Source organism: Oncorhynchus clarkii, chromosome 10 (assembly GCF_045791955.1).
Source record: "Oncorhynchus clarkii lewisi isolate Uvic-CL-2024 chromosome 10, UVic_Ocla_1.0, whole genome shotgun sequence".
Taxonomy (NCBI): domain Eukaryota; kingdom Metazoa; phylum Chordata; class Actinopteri; order Salmoniformes; family Salmonidae; genus Oncorhynchus; species Oncorhynchus clarkii.
The window spans coordinates 72,356,435-72,372,576 of record NC_092156.1 but is presented as its reverse complement, the minus strand read 5'-3'; the positions used below and the strand labels follow the sequence as shown (position 1 = coordinate 72,372,576).

The window sequence follows — 16,142 nt, the reverse complement described above, 5'->3', positions numbered from 1 at the left end:
AGGTGAGACGAGTCAAAATACTACAGGTGAGACGAGTCAAAATACTACAGGTGAGACGAGTCAAAATACTACAGGTGAGACGAGTCAAAATACTACAGGTGAGACGAGTCAAAATACTACAGGTGAGACGAGTCCAAATACTACAGGTGAGACGAGTCAAAATACTAGCTGTAGGAACTGGTCTGTGGAAGCCACAAACAAAGGAGCCTGCTGTTCCAATGCTATTTTAAATCATTTCATAAACTCAAGTTGGGCTTGATTTTGAGTTTGTGTGGTGTAAAACAAATAGCAAACCCCGCCCATCTGGCGCTATAGGCAGCCTAAAGCAAATGCTAAGTATTTGAATGATTACAAATAGTACTTGAACCCAGGTCTGTAATGTTAGTCTGTATGACTGACTGTCTCTCTGTCCCCCTCCCCTCAGGGGTAGTGCTTTACAGAAACGTCTGAGAGACCGTGAGAAGGAGACGGAGCTGGATGAGAGAGACCGGAAGAGGGAGAAGGAGGAGCATGATCAGATCAGACAGAGACTGTTAGCTGAGGGACACCCAGACCCTGAGGCCGAGCTGCAGAGGGTATGTCTGTCTGTCTGTTGTAGAAGAGGAGCCAGAGGGTATGTCTGTCTGTCTGTTGTAGAAGAGGAGCCAGAGGGTATGTCTGTCTGTTGTGGAACAGGAGCTGCAGAGGGTATGTCTGTCTGTCTGTTGTGGAACAGGAGCTGCAGAGGGTATGTCTGTCTGTTGTAGAACAGGAGCTGCAGAGGGTATGTCTGTCTGTTGTAGAACAGGAGCTGCAGAGGGTATGTCTGTCTGTTGTAGAACAGGAGCTGCAGAGGGTATGTCTGTCTGTCTGTTGTAGAACAGGAGCTGCAGAGGGTATGTCTGTCTGTCTGTTGTAGAACAGGAGCTGCAGAGGGTATGTCTGTCTCTGTCTGTCTGTTGTAGAACAGGAGCTGCAGAGGGTATGTCTGTCTCTGTCTGTCTGTTGTAGAACAGGAGCTGCAGAGGGTATATATGTCTGTTGTAGAACAGGAGCTGCAGAGGGTATGTCTGCCTATCTGTTGTAGAACAGGAGCTGCAGACGGTTTGTCTGTCTGTTGTAGAACAGGAGCTGCAGAGGGTATGTCTGTCTGTTGTAGAACAGGAGCTGCAGAGGGTATGTCTGTCTGTTGTAGAACAGGAGCTGCAGAGGGTATGTCTGTCTGTCTGGCTGTTGTGGAGCTCCTATATGACCAAGGTCGTGTTCAGAAGGGCATATCGTAACAATGCGTTTTGCGAGGGAAAACGTCTCCTGTGTGTCTCCTGTGTGTTTCCTGTGTGTCTCCTGCCTGTCTCCTGTCTGTCTCTCATGCGTCTCCTGTCTGTCTCTTGTGCGCCTCCTGTCTGTCTCCTGTACTACAGAGTAAAATCAGCCAGCTGGTTAACTTTGGCACAGTAACAGAAAGGAGAAATGTTGATCAGTGTGTATTGTACCTGTCCAATGGGGACAATACACACTAATCAACAAGGCACATTCATGACAGTTTGTTTTTCTTTATTTTCATTTGTAAAAGTGTGTTGAGACTTTAAATAAATAGTGATTTGATTTTAAACCAAGATGGAGGAGGAGGCAGAGCGGAGGCGGCAGCCCCCAGTGAAGCCGGAGGAGGAGGTGCAGCAGGAGAAACCACACAGGGAGAGGGAGCACAGGGAGCACCGAGAGAGGGAGCACCGAGAGAGGGAGCACCAAAGGGACAGGAGAGGAGGAGGAGGAGGAGGAGGAGGTGCAGACAGGCCTCCTCCCGAACACCCTCAGACCCAATCAGAGGATGACGTGGAGGATGGAGAGGAGCTTGACGATCGTGACGGGGACGACTCGTCAGACGCCAGGACACACCCACACCTCAAGCCCACACTGCGGCCAATCACGTCGGCACCCTCTGTGTCGTCGGGCAGCGGCGGCGCCACGCCCAACTCCCCTGGCAACGAGTCTCCGTGTGGCATCATCATTCCTCATGAGAACTCTCCAGACGCCCATCCCACAGATGAACACCGGCCCAAGATAGGCCTCAGCCTCAAACTGGGTGAGTTAGAACTATTCTGAATGGGCCGGGTAGAACTGGTCCGACTGGGCCGGGTAGGACTGGGCCGGGTAGAACTGGTCCGACTGGGCCGGGTAGGACTGGGCCGGGTAGAACTGGTCCGACTGGGCCGGGTAGGACTGGGCCGGGTAGAACTGGTCCGACTGGGCCGGGTAGGACTGGGCCGGGTAGAACTGGTCCGACTGGGCCGGGTAGGACTGGGCCGGGTAGAACTGGTCCGACTGGGCCGGGTAGGACTGGGCCGGGTAGAACTGGTCCGACTGGGCCGGGTAGGACTGGGCCGGGTAGAACTGGTCCGACTGGGCCGGGTAGGACTGGGCCGGGTAGAACTGGTCCGACTGGGCCGGGTAGGACTGGGCCGGGTAGAACTGGTCCGACTGGGCCGGGTAGGACTGGGCCGGGTAGAACTGGTCCGACTGGGCCGGGTAGGACTGGGCCGGGTAGAACTGGTCCGACTGGGCCGGGTAGGACTGGGCCGGGTAGAACTGGTCCGACTGGGCCGGGTAGGACTGGGCCGGGTAGAACTGGTCCGACTGGGCCGGGTAGGACTGGGCCGGGTAGAACTGGTCCGACAGGGCCGGGTCGGACTGGGCCGGGTTGAACTGGTCCGACTGGGCCGGGTAGGACTGGGCCGGGTAGAACTGGTCCGACTGGGCCGGGTAGGACTGGTCCGACTGGGCCGGGTAGAACTGGTCCGACTGGGCCGGGTAGGACTGGTCCGACTGGGCCGGGTAGAACTGGTCCGACTGGGCCGGGTAGAACTGGTCCGACTGGGCCGGGTAGAACTGGTCCGACTGGGCCGGGTAGAACTGGTCCGACTGGGCCGGGTAGGACTGGTCCGACTGGGCCGGGTAGGACTGGTCCGACTGGGCCGGGTAGGACTGGTCCGACTGGGCCGGGTAGGACTGGTCCGACTGGGCCGGGTAGAACTGGTCCGACTGGGCCGGGTAGAACTGGGCCGGGTAGAACTGGTCCGACTGGGCCGGGTAGAACTGGGCCGGGTAGAACTGGTCCGACTGGGCCGGCCAGGACTGGGCCGGGTAGAACTGGTCCGACTGGGCCGGCCGGGTAGAACTGGTCCGACTGGGCCGGCCGGGTAGAACTGGTCCGACTGGGCCGGCCGGGTAGAACTGGTCCGACTGGTAGAACTGGCCCGGCCGGGTAGAACTGGGCCGGCCGGGCCGGGTAGAACTGGCCCTGCCGGGTAGAACTGGTCCGGCCGGGTAGAACTGGTCCGGCCGGGCCGGCCGGGTAGAACTGGTCCGGCCGGGCCGGCCGGGTAGAACTGGTCCGGCCGGGCCGGCCGGGTAGAACTGGTCCGGCCGGGTAGAACTGGTACGGCCGGGCCGGCCGGGTAGAACTGGTCCGGCCGGGCCGGCCGGGTAGAACTGGTCCGGCCGGGCCGGCCGGGTAGAACTGGCCCGGCCGGGTAGAACTGGGCCGGCCGGGTAGAACTGGCCCGGCCGGGTAGAACTGGGCCGGGTAGAACTGGCCCGGCCGGCCGGGCCGGGTAGAACTGGCCCGGCCGGCCGGGCCGGGTAGAACTGGCCCGGCCGGCCGGGCCGGGTAGAACTGGCCCGGCCGGCCGGGCCGGGTAGAACTGGCCCGGCCGGCCGGGCCGGGTAGAACTGGCCCGGCCGGCCGGGCCGGGTAGAACTGGCCCGGCCGGCCGGGCCGGGTAGAACTGGCCCGGCCGGCCGGGCCGGGTAGAACTGGCCCGGCCGGCCGGGCCGGGTAGAACTGGCCCGGCCGGCCGGGCCGGGTAGAACTGGCCCGGCCAGGCGGGCAGGGTAGAACTGGCCCTGCCGGGTAGAACTGGCCCTGCCGGGTAGAACTGGTCCGGCCGGGCCGGCCGGGTAGAACTGGTCCGGCCGGGCCGGCCGGGTAGAACTGGGCCGACCGGGCCGGCCGGGTAGAACTGGGCCGACCGGGCCGGCCGGGTAGAACTGGGCCGACCGGGCCGGCCGGGTAGAACTGGGCCGACCGGGCCGGCCGGGTAGAACTGGGCCGGCCGGGCCGGCCGGCCGGGTAGAACTGGGCCGACCGGGCCGGCCGGGTAGAACTGGGCCGACCGGGCCGGCCGGGTAGAACTGGGCCGGCCGGGCCGGCCGGCCGGGTAGAACTGGGCCGACCGGGCCGGCCGGCCGGGTAGAACTGGGCCGACCGGGCCGGCCGGCCGGGTAGAACTGGCCCGGCCGGGTAGAACTGGGCCGGCCGGGCCGGGTAGAACTGGCCGGCCGGGCCGGGTAGAACTGGCCGGCCGGGCCGGGTAGAACTGGCCGGCCGGGCCGGGTAGAACTGGCCGGCCGGGCCGGGTAGAACTGGCCGGCCGGGCCGGGTAGAACTGGCCCGGCCGGCCGGGCCGGGTAGAACTGGCCCGGCCGGCCGGGCCGGGTAGAACTGGCCCGGCCGGCCGGGCCGGGTAGAACTGGCCCGGCCGGCCGGGCCGGGTAGAACTGGCCCGGCCAGGCGGGCCGGGTAGAACTGGCCCTGCCGGGTAGAACTGGCCCTGCCGGGTAGAACTGGTCCGGCCGGGCCGGCCGGGTAGAACTGGTCCGGCCGGGCCGGCCGGGTAGAACTGGCCCGACCGGGCCGGTCGGGTAGAACTGGGCCGACCGGGCCGGCCGGGTAGAACTGGGCCGACCGGGCCGGCCGGGTAGAACTGGGCCGACCGGGCCGGCCGGGTAGAACTGGGCCGACCGGGCGGGCCGGCCGGGTAGAACTGGGCCGACCGGGCCGGACGGCCGGGTCGAACTGGGCCGACCGGGCCGGACGGCCGGGTCGAACTGGGCCGACCGGGCCGGACGGCCGGGTCGAACTGGGCCGACCGGGCCGGCCGGCCGGGTAGAACTGGGCCGACCGGGCCGGCCGGCCGGGTAGAACTGGGCCGGCCGGGCCGGGTAGAACTGGGCCGGCCAGGTGGGCCGGGTAGAACTGGCCCGGCCGGGTAGAACTGGGCCGGGTAGGTAGAACTGGGCCGACTCAGACCTGTAGCTGCTGTCAAAGCCTATACTACATCACCATGTGGTAAATTGGTTAATAGACCAATGACAGAGTTCCAAACCTCTCTGCCAATAACAACTAGTTTCCAGTATTCCTCTACCCAATCAGACCACTCCCAGACAGTCCTAGTTAAATTCTTCCTTGAGAAATGGCTCTGTTGATTGTAATGGAAATCTATTACAGTAAGGTACTTAATTGGTGTATGAATGGGTGGGGGGGGGAGGTCGCAATTGTAAATGAGAACTTGTTCTCAACTAGCCTACTGGGGTGTGGGAGGAGTGATTGGGTGTGGGGGGAGAGGGGCGGTATGAATGGGCGAGGGGGGGGGGGTATGGGGGGGGAGTGAGGAGGGGGGTAGGAATGGGAGTGTGGTGGTGTGTAGTAATGGGTGTGTGGTGGGGGGTAGGAATGGGTGTGTGTGTGGTGGGGGGAAGGAATGGGTGTGTGTGTGGTGGGGGGTAGGAATGGGTGTGTGTGTGGTGGGGGGTAGGAATGGGTGTGTGTGTGGTGGGGGGTAGGAATGGATGTGTGTGTGGTGGGGGGTAGGAATGGGTGTGTGTGTGGTGGGGGGTAGGAATGGGTGTGTGTGTGGTGGGGGGTAGGAATGGGTGTGTGTGTGGTGGGGGGTAGGAATGTGTGTGTGTGTGGTGGGGGGTAGGAATGGGGGTGTGTGGTGGGGGGTAGGAATGGGGGTGTGTGTGGTTGGGGGTAGGAATGGGGGTGTGGTGGGGGTAGGAATGGGGGTGTGTGTGGTGGGGGGTAGGAATGGGGGTGTGTGTGGTGGGGGGTAGGAATGGGGGTGTGGTGGTGTGTAGGAATGGGGGGGTGTGGTGGGGGTAGGAATGGGGGGTAGGAATGGGGGTGTGTGTGGTGGTGTGTAGGAATGGGGGTGTGTGGTGGTGTGTAGGAATGGGGGTGTGTGGTGGTGTGTAGGAATGGGGGTGTGTGGGGTGGGGGGTAGGAATGGGGGTGTGTGGGGTGGGGGGTAGGAATGGGGGTGTGTGGGGTGGGGGGTAGGAATGGGGGGGGTGTGGGGTGGGGGTAGGAATGGGGGGGGGTGTGTGGTGGGGGTAGGAATGGGGGGGTGTGTGGGGGGTAGGAATGGGGGTGTGGTGGTGTGTAGGAATGGGGGTGTGGTGGGGGTAGGAATGGGTGTGTGGTGGTGTGTAGGAATGGGGGTGTGTAGGAATGGGGGTGTGTGGTGGTGTGGAGGAATGGGGGTGTGTAGGAATGGGGGTGTGTGTTGGTGTGTAGGAATGGGATTGTGTGGTGTGGGGTAGGAATGGGGGTGTGGTGGTGGGGGGTAGGAATGGGTGTGGTGGTGGGTTTAGGAATGGGGGTGTGTGGTGGTGTGTAGGAATGGGGGTGTGTGGTGGGGGTTAGGAATGGGGGTGTGTGTTGGTGTGTAGGAATGGAGGTGTGTGTTGGTGTGTAGGAATGGGGGTGTGTGGTGGGGGTTAGGAATGGGGGTGTGTGGTGGGGTGTAGGAATGGGGGTGTGTGGTGGGGGGTAGGAATGGGGGTGTGGTGGTGTGTAGGAATGGGGGTGGGTGTGGTGGGGGTAGGAATGGGTGTGTGGTGGTGTGTAGGAATGGGGGTGTGTGGTGGGGGGTAGGAATGGGGGTGTGTGTTGGTGTGTAGGAATGGAGGTGTGTGTTGGTGTGTAGGAATGGGGGTGTGTGGTGGGGGTTAGGAATGGGGGTGTGTGGTGGGGTGTAGGAATGGGGGTGTGTGGTGGGGGGTAGGAATGGGGGTGTGGTGGTGTGTAGGAATGGGGGTGGGTGTGGTGGGGGTAGGAATGGGTGTGTGGTGGTGTGTAGGAATGGGGGTGTGTGGTGGGGGTTAGGAATGGGGGTGTGGTGGTGTGTAGGAATGGGGGGGTGTGTGTGGTGGGGGTTAGGAATGGGGGTGTTCATAGATAAAACAAAAGTCCTTTATTAAAATGTCCAACCTCGTCTCAGCCAAATTATAATAGTACCAACTCAATGGAGTTCAAACAACAACAAACGGGCAGCAACCTCCCTTTAACTGAGATGCCCAGATACGTCTGGCAGGGCAATGACAGTCCAGCAACACTTAACATCAAAGGTAGAGGTCGACCGATTAGGATTTTTCAACGCCGATACCGATTATTGGAGGACCAAAAAAGCCGATACCGATTAATCGGCCGATTTTTTAAATTTTTTTTAAATTTATTTTTAATTTTATTTGTAATAATGACAATTACAACTTAATATAATACAACAATAAAATCAATTTAGCCTCAAATAAATAATGAAACATGTTCAATTTGGTTTAAATAATGCGAAAACAATGTTTTGGAGAAGAAAGTAAAAGTGCAATATGTGTCATGTAAGAAAGCTAACGTTTCAGTTCCTTGCTCAGAACATGAGAACATATGAAAGGTGGTGGTTCCTTTTAACATGAGACTTCAATATTCCTAGGTAAGAAGTTTTAGGTTGTAGTTAATATAGTATTTATAGGACTATTTCCCTCTATACCATTTGTATTTCATCAACCTTTGACTATTGGATGTTCTTATTGGCACTTTAGTATTGCCAGTGTAACAGTATAGCTTCCGTCCCTCTAGTTGGCGTGCACTAACTAGCTAGCCATTTCACTTCAGTTACACCAGCCTCATCTTGGGAGTTGATAGGCTTGAAGTCATAAACAGCGCAATGCTTGACGAACAACAAAAGCTGCTGGAAAAAACGCACGAAAGTGTTGTTTGAATGAATGTTTACGCGCCTGCTTCTGCCTACCACCGCTCAGTCAGATACTTGTATGCTCAGTCAGATTATATGCAACACAGGACACGCTAGATAATATCTAGTAATGTCATCAACCATGTGTAGTTAACTAGTGATTATGATTGTTTTTTATAAGATACATGTAATGCTAGCTAGCAACTTACCTTGGCTTACTGCATTCGCTTAACAGGCAGTCAGTCTCCTTGTGGAGTGCAACGAGAGAGAAGCAGGTCGTTATTGCGTTGGACTAGTTAAATGTAAAGTTGCAAGATTGGATCCCCTGAGCTCCCCTGTCGGTGAGAGAACGGTGTTGACCTGTTGACCTCCTGCCTTGTAATTCCACCTGTTGACTTCCTGCCTTGTAGTTCCACCTGTTCACTTCTTGCCTTGTAGTTCCACCTGTTGACTTCTTGCCTTGTAGTTCCACCTGTTCACTTCCTGCCTTGTAGTTCCACCTGTTGACTTCTTGCCTTGTAGTTCCACCTGTTGACTTCCTGCCTTGTAGTTCCACCTGTTGACTTCCTGCCTTGTAGTTCCACCTGTTGACTTCCTGCCTTGTAGTTCCACCTGTTGACTTCCTGCCTTGTAGTTCCACCTGTTGACTTCCTGCCTTGTAGTTCCACCTGTTTACTTCTTGCCTTGTAGTTCCACCTGTTGACTTCCTGCCTTGTAGTTCCGCCTGTTGACTTCCTGCCTTGTAGTTCCACCTGTTGACTTCTTGCCTTGTAGTTCCACCTGTTGACTTCTTGCCTTGTAGTTTCACTGACTGTCCGTCGGATACACCTGGTGGTTGGTTGGTTGGTTTGTTTGTCGTAGCTTCACAACGATGTTGCTACCACTCCATGCGATCGATGACCCCGGAGCGGTCCCAACAGATAACCACGAGCTAGAGCGCTAACACAGGGCCATCGACTTAAACATTTCACAAGCTAAACACGCTGAAAATTAACAAGACTTCTACAGAGTTGCACAAACTGTCGAACTGCCAACTGATACAGTGCCTTGCGAAAGTATTCGGCCCACTTGAACTTTGCGACCTTTTGCCACATTTCAGGCTTCAAACATAAAGATATAAAACTGTATTTTTTTGTGAAGAATCAACAAGTGGGACACAATCATGAAGTGGAACAACATTTATTGGATATTTCAAACTTTTTTAACAAATCAAAAACTGAAAAATTGGGCGTGCAAAATTATTATTCCTTAAGTTAATACTTTGTAGCGCCACCTTTTGCTGCGACTACAGCTGTAAGTCGCTTGGGGTATGTCTCTATCAGTTTTGCACATCGAGAGACTGAATTTTTTTCCCATTCCTCCTTGCAAAACAGCTCGAGCTCAGTGAGGTTGGATGGAGAGCATTTGTGAACAGCAGTTTTCAGTTCTTTCCACAGATTCTCGATTGGATTCAGGTCTGGACTTTGACTTGGCCATTCTAACACCTGGATATGTTTATTTTTGAACCATTCCATTGTAGATTTTGCTTTATGTTTTGGATCATTGTCTTGTTGGAAGACAAATCTCCGTCCCAGTCTCAGGTCTTTTGCAGAATCCATCAGGTTTTCTTCCAGAATGGTCCTGTATTTGGCTCCATCCATCTTCCCATCAATTTTAACCATCTTCCCTGTCCCTGCTGAAGAAAAGCAGGCCCAAACCATGATGCTGCCACCACCATGTTTGACAGTGGGGATGGTGTGTTCAGGGTGATGAGCTGTGTTGCTTTTACGCCAAACATAACGTTTTGCATTGTTGCCAAAAAGTTCAATTTTGGTTTTATCTGACCAGAGCACCTTCTTCCACATGTTTGGTGTATCTCCCAGGTGGCTTGTGGCAAACTTTAAACAACACTTTTTATGGATCTTTAAGAAATGGCTTTCTTCTTGCCACTCTTCCATAAAGGCCAGATTTGTGCAATATACGACTGATTGTTGTCCTATGGACAGAGTCTCCCACCTCAGCTGTAGATCTCTGCAGTTCATCCAGAGTGATCATGGGCCTCTTGGCTGCATCTCTGATCAGTCTTCTCCTTGTATGAGCTGAAAGTTTAGAGGGACGGCCAAGTCTTGGTAGATTTGCAGTGGTCTGATACTCCTTCCATTTCAATATTATCGCTTGCACAGTGCTTCTTGGGATGTTTAAAGCTTGGGAAATCTTTTTGTATCCAAATCCGGCTTTAAACTTCTTCACAACAGTATCTCGGACCTGCCTGGTGTGTTCCTTGTTCTTCATGATGCTCTCTGCGCTTTTAACGGACCTCTGAGACTATCACAGTGCAGGTGCATTTATACGGAGACTTGATTACACACAGGTGGATTGTATTTATCATCATTAGTCATTTAGGTCAACATTGGATCATTCAGAGATCCTCACTGAACTTCTGGAGAGAGTTTGCTGCACTGAAAGTAAAGGGTCTGAATAATTTTGCACGCCCAATTTTTCAGTTTTTGATTTGTTAAAAAAGTTTGAAATATCCAATAAATGTCGTTCCACTTCATGATTGTGTCCCACTTGTTGTTGATTCTTCACAAAAAAATACAGTTTTATATCTTTATGTTTGAAGCCTGAAATGTGGCAAAAGGTCGCAAAGTTCAAGGGGGCCGAATACTTTCGCAAGGCACTGTAGTTCTCCACAAAGAGCCGAAGGAGCGATCTTTTTCCCCCTGTGTCAACGCACGGTACTTCATTTCGCCACAGTTTTATATGTGGGGTACAGAGATGAGGCAGTCATTCAAAAATCTTGCCAAACACACTTATTGCCTACGCTGTCCATGCGCCAACTTAGTATGTGATCAGATTAAAGGAGATTTCTACTCCTGAATGTATTGAGGCTTGCCATAACGAAAGGGGTCGAATACTTTATTGACTAAAGACATTTCGGCTTTTCATTTGTAAAGTATTTCTAAAAACATGATTCGACTTTGACGTTATGGGGTTGTGTGTGTGTGTGTGTGTGTGTGTGTGTGTGTGTGTGTGTGTGTGTGTGTGACCCGATCTTTAATATCAAGCTGTAACAAAATGTGGAAAAAGTGAAGTGGTGTGACTACTTTCTGAAGGAGTTAAACATGTTAAAGGATTCATCACTTTTCTTCTAATAGATTTAAAAGTTAATAGTTGTCATCTTCATTTCTCAGCCTTATCGATTTGGCCCTTCATTCACACACTTTCATTCCGTTTCTCTCTCTCTCCTTCCCCACTAACTCGCTCTCTCGCTCTCCTTCCCTCTTTCTCTCTCTCTCGCTCTCTCTCGCCCTCCTTCCCTCTTTCTCTCTCTCTCGCTCTCCTTCCCTCTCTCTCGCTCTCTCTCGCTCTCCTTCCCTCCCTCTCTCGCTCTCCTTCCCTCTCTCTCTCGCTCTCCTTTCCCCTCTCTCTCGCTCTCCTTCCCTCTCTCTCGCTCTCTCTCTCCTTCCCTCTCTCTCGCTCTCTCTCTCCTTCCCTCTCTCTCTCGCTCTTCTTCCCTCTCTCTCTCGCTCTCCTTCCCTCTCTCTCGCTCTCCTTCCCTCTCTCTCTCGCTCTCCTTCCCTCTCTCTCTCGCTCTCCTTCCCTCTCTTTCTCGCTCCTTCCCTCTCTCCTCGCTCTCCTTCCCTCTCTCTCTCTCCTTCCCCACTATAACCCACTGTTTCTCTCTTGTTCCCCCTCTCCCGTCTCCAGGAGCCGGCGCCAGCCCCAGCCATCAGGTCCACACTGGGAGTAAACGTAAGAAGCTTGCCAACGTCGACAGCGTCTTCAACAAGTTCGGCGAGGAGGAGGCCGACGAGGCGCCTCGTAAACGTAAGCTGGTTCCGCTGGACTACGGCGAGGATGATAAGAGTTTGGGTCTGGACGGGGCAGAGGTACCCGGAGGGAAAGGAGGACAAAACACAGAGGAGAAACGGAAACACATCAGGAGTCTCATTGAGAAGATCCCTACAGCCAGACCGGAGCTGTTTAACTACCCTCTGGACTGGACTGCTGTGGACTCGGTAAGGATGAAGAGGAGGGCAGTGGAGAGACTATAGGACCTGGTCTTATGGATAGATTACTGAGATTTACATCAAACAGACTGCTGTGGACTCATTAAGCATGAAGAGGGGGCAGAGAGACTTTAGGACCTGGTTTTATGGATAGATTACTGAGATTTACATCAACAGACTGCTGTGGACTCATTTAGGATGATGAGGAGGGCAGTGGAGAGACTATGGGACCTGGTCTTATGGATAGATTACTGAGATATACATCAAACAGACTGCTGTGGACTCATTTAGGATGATGAGGAGGGCAGTGGAGAGACTATGGGACCTGGTCTTATGGATAGATTACTGAGATATACATCAAACAGACTGCTGTGGACTCATTTAGGATGAAGAGGGGTTGTGGAGAGACTATATGACCTGGTCTTATGGATAGATTACTGAGATTTACATCAAACAGACTGCTGTGGACTCATTTAGGATGAGCTCTTCTAGCCTGGTATCTGGTATGTTTCATTTCAACTCCCAATAGATGATAGCACAAACAGACCCAGGCTAGAGCTCTCTTCTCTAAATATAGAGTGATGGATTCTAACTCCCACACTTGAAATAGGGTGAATTATCAGGTATTCTATTGAATTATTGAGTGCTATGGTTTAGAGTGTGTACACCAGAGGTTAATGGGGTATCTGTAGGAGGAAGGTATATAGTGTGTGTGCAATTAAGCTTGGGAGTGTTAGAGAGGACGATCACATGTGGCAGGCATTGATAAGGGGAGAGAGTCATGTATTAGTGATGAAGAGGGGCGGGGTCGAGGTCAGGTCACGTTTAATTAAGGGGCGGGGTCGAGGTCAGGGAGAAGGAACAGTTTGTTGTCCGTATCACTTTAGTTTCCTGCCTAGCAATAAAGATGCAATGATTTAGCGAGGAGGAGGAGGAGACTCCGCCCAAAGTGGGGTACATATACCACCACTATTGTAAACATGTTTTTGTCGACTCAGCTTGTTCGATAGCGAAGTAGAACCTGAATGTTGTGTTGTAATCTCTCTTAGCTATGTTTTGTAGGAGTGGATTTATACTTAGTCGCCCCGAGGTCTGGAATAAAGTCTCTCGTTTTGTAAATTAGAGTTCGGTTGCAGCCGGAATGAGCCATGAATGCCTCTTTTCATTATTTATTTTTTTCATCTTGTCCCGGGGAATCTTGTTGGAGATGTGCTCTCTCCCTTTTACATTTCCAAGGCGCCGCGGCTAACCGTTTAATCGCGCCGGTAGGAATTTGGGCGTGTGTGTGTACGTTTTATAAGGGGGGTAAACGTTCCTGTGTCGTTCCTGTGTCTCTTTTTAAAACACCAAATCTGCCACCTTTTTGTTCTTCTCCTCAGACTCTGATGGACCGTCGCATCAGACCCTGGATCAACAAGAAGATTATAGAATATATCGGCGAGGAGGAAGCTACGCTAGTCGACTTTGTTTGTTCGAAGGTGAGTTGTACCTGTCTTTCTGCACTAACTGTAATCGGCTCAGAGAGTCTGTTAAATGACTCACTACTGTAGTGGCTCTGGATCAGAGAGTCTGTTAAATGACTCACTACTGTAGTGGCTCTGGCTCAGAGAGTCTGCTAAATGACTCACTACTGTAGTGGCTCTGGATCAGAGAGTCTGTTAAATGACTCACTACTGTAGTGGCTCTGGATCAGAGAGTCTGTTAAATGACTCACTACTGTAGTGGCTCTGGATCAGAGAGTCTGTTAAATGACTCACTACTGTAGTGGCTCTGGATCAGAGAGTCTGCTAAATGACTCACTACTGTAGTGGCTCTGGATCAGAGAGTCTGTTAAATGACTCACTACTGTAGTGGCTCTGGATCAGAGAGTCTGTTAAATGACTCACTACTGTAGTGGCTCTGGATCAGAGAGTCTGCTAAATGACTCACTACTTTAGTGGATCAGAGAGTCTGTTAAATGACTCACTACTGTAGTGGCTTTGGATCAGAGAGTCTGTTAAATGACTCACTACTGTAGTGGCTTTGGATCAGAGAGTCTGTTAAATGACTCACTACTGTAGTGTCTCTGGATCAGAGAGTCTGCTAAATGACTCACTACTGTAGTGGCTCTGGATCAGAGAGTCTGTTAAATGACTCACTGCTGTAGTGGCTCTGGATCAGAGAGTCTGTTAAATGACTCACTACTGTAGTGGCTCTGGATCAGAGAGTCTGTTAAATGACTCACTACTGTAGTGGCTCTGGATCAGAGAGTCTGTTAAATGACTCACCACTGTAGTGGCTCTGGCTCAGAGAGTCTGTTAAATGACTCACTACTGTAGTGGCTCTGGATCAGAGAGTCTGTTAAATGACTCACTACTGTAGTGGATCAGAGAGTCTGCTAAATGACTCACTACTGTAGTGGTCATGTCTCACGGTGTGATGTCTGACCAGCTTGTTATGTTATCTCCTAAAGGTCATGTCTCACGGCACACCGCAGGGGATCTTGGATGATGTTGCCATGGTGAGTAGATCATTAGCCAATCATTAAACATGGTCATTAGAACGATCTTCAAGGCTGAACCACTAATAGTGATTGTATGTTCACACGTATGAGCTACTTCTAGCTTGTTCCACTCGTTCAGACTTTCTACGACTAGAGATGTGTAGTTGTCTCACCTCAGTTATTTTTAAGATGACTGCACTCAACTGTAAGTCGCTCTGGATAAGAGTCTGCTAAAGGACATGTAAATCCTACATTTGAGTTGGCTATAAAAGTGTTAAGAGACGAGATCACTAACTAACTTGACTGAATGATGTACTGTACCTGCAGGTTCTGGACGAAGAGGCCGAGGTGTTCATAGTTAAAATGTGGAGGCTGTTGATCTACGAAACGGAGGCCAAGAAGATTGGCCTGGGGAAATGAAGACTAGTATTACTACAGTACTACTATCTAGTACTACTACAGTACTACTATCTAGTACTACTACAGTATTACTGCTGTCAAGGACAGTTTTTTTTCTCCCTCTGGCTTCAAGTCTCTTTATGTCTCTGACTGATCGACTGATCACACGGACACCTCTCACTCAGTAGGGTGTCGAGACTATGAACATGGGCCTGTTACCAGTCCTCTACCCCCCCAACCACCCTCTACCGCTCCCCGACCCCCTCTACCCCCTCTCTACCTCTCCCCAACCCCCTCTACCCCAATCCCTCCCTACCCCCCTATACCTCTCCCCAACCCCCCTCTACCTCTCCCCAACCCCCCTCTACCACGCATCAAACCCCCTCTACCGCTCCCCAAACCCTCTCTACTGCTCCCCAAACCCTCTCTACCGCTCCCCAAACCCTCTCTACCGCTCCCCAAACCCTCTCTACCGCTCCCCAAACCCTCTCTACTGCTCCCCAAACCCCCTCTACCGCTCCCCAAACCCCCTCTACTGCTCCCCAACCCCCTCTACCTCTCCCCAACCCCACTCTACCACACATCCCTCCTCCACTACGCACCAAACCCCCTCTACCACGCACCAAACCCCCTCTACCACGCACCAAACCCCCTCTACCACGCACCAAACCCCCTCCACCACGCACCAAACCCCCTCCACCACGCACCAAACCCCCTCCACCACGCACCAAACCCCCTCTACCACGCACCAAACCCCCTCTACCACGCACCAAACCCCCTCTACCACGCACCAAACCCCCTCTACCACGCACCAAACCCCCTCTACCACGCACCAAACCCCCTCTACCACGCACCAAACCCCCTCTACCACTCATCCCCCTCTACCACTCCCCAAACCCCATTCCATCAGTAAAAAACAACAACAGCTGCTGTGTGTGTGTGTGTGTGTGTGTGTGTGTGTGTGTGTGTGTGTGTGTGTGTGTGTGTGTGTGTGTGTGTGTGTGTGTGTGTGTGTCTCTGTGTGTGTGTGTGTCTCTGTGTGTGTGTGTGTCTCTGTGTGTGTGTGTGTCTGTGTGTGTCTGTATGTGTGTGTGTCTGCAAGAGAGAGCTTGACTGTGTTGAATGTGAAAGTGCCCACAAGCCCACTGCATGGTATCCAAATGGTTTTGTTTCTAAGCTGGTGTGAGAGAGCCTGTCAAAGCTCAGCTCAGCTGTGTGTTTTTATCCATGATTATTTTTGTCTGCTCCGCTGCGTCTCACTGACACATTGGGCTTTATGGTTTAGTATTGTCAGGAAGGTATCTCTTATCTCGTTGGTACCGTCTGATTGGAGGATTCGCTCCACTGTGTGATCTAATGATGATGAAATTAAAGAAGCTTTTAAAAATAAAATAAAGTGGTGCAGTTTTGTTCAAACTGAAATAAGAAGTCAATACTGGAAGTAATTATTTAGTTTTCTGTTTTTCACTAAAGGAGTTGGGA

General features: G+C 52.9%; 1 protein-coding gene across 1 annotated transcript in view; it reads left to right on the top strand.

The window, feature by feature from the left end:
- LOC139419133 (RNA-binding protein 25-like) overlaps positions 1–14,884 on the top strand; it is a 48,026-nt gene extending 33,142 nt beyond the window's left edge. Inside the window, exons 13-18 of the mRNA XM_071169088.1 lie at positions 425–575; positions 1,597–2,062; positions 11,478–11,788; positions 13,159–13,257; positions 14,232–14,279; positions 14,589–14,884. Of these exons, the coding sequence (XP_071025189.1) occupies positions 425–575; positions 1,597–2,062; positions 11,478–11,788; positions 13,159–13,257; positions 14,232–14,279; positions 14,589–14,681 (1,168 nt within the window). The 3' untranslated portion in view covers positions 14,682–14,884. The remainder of the gene's footprint in view (positions 1–424; positions 576–1,596; positions 2,063–11,477; positions 11,789–13,158; positions 13,258–14,231; positions 14,280–14,588) is intronic.
- Positions 14,885–16,142: the final 1,258 nt, after the last annotated feature.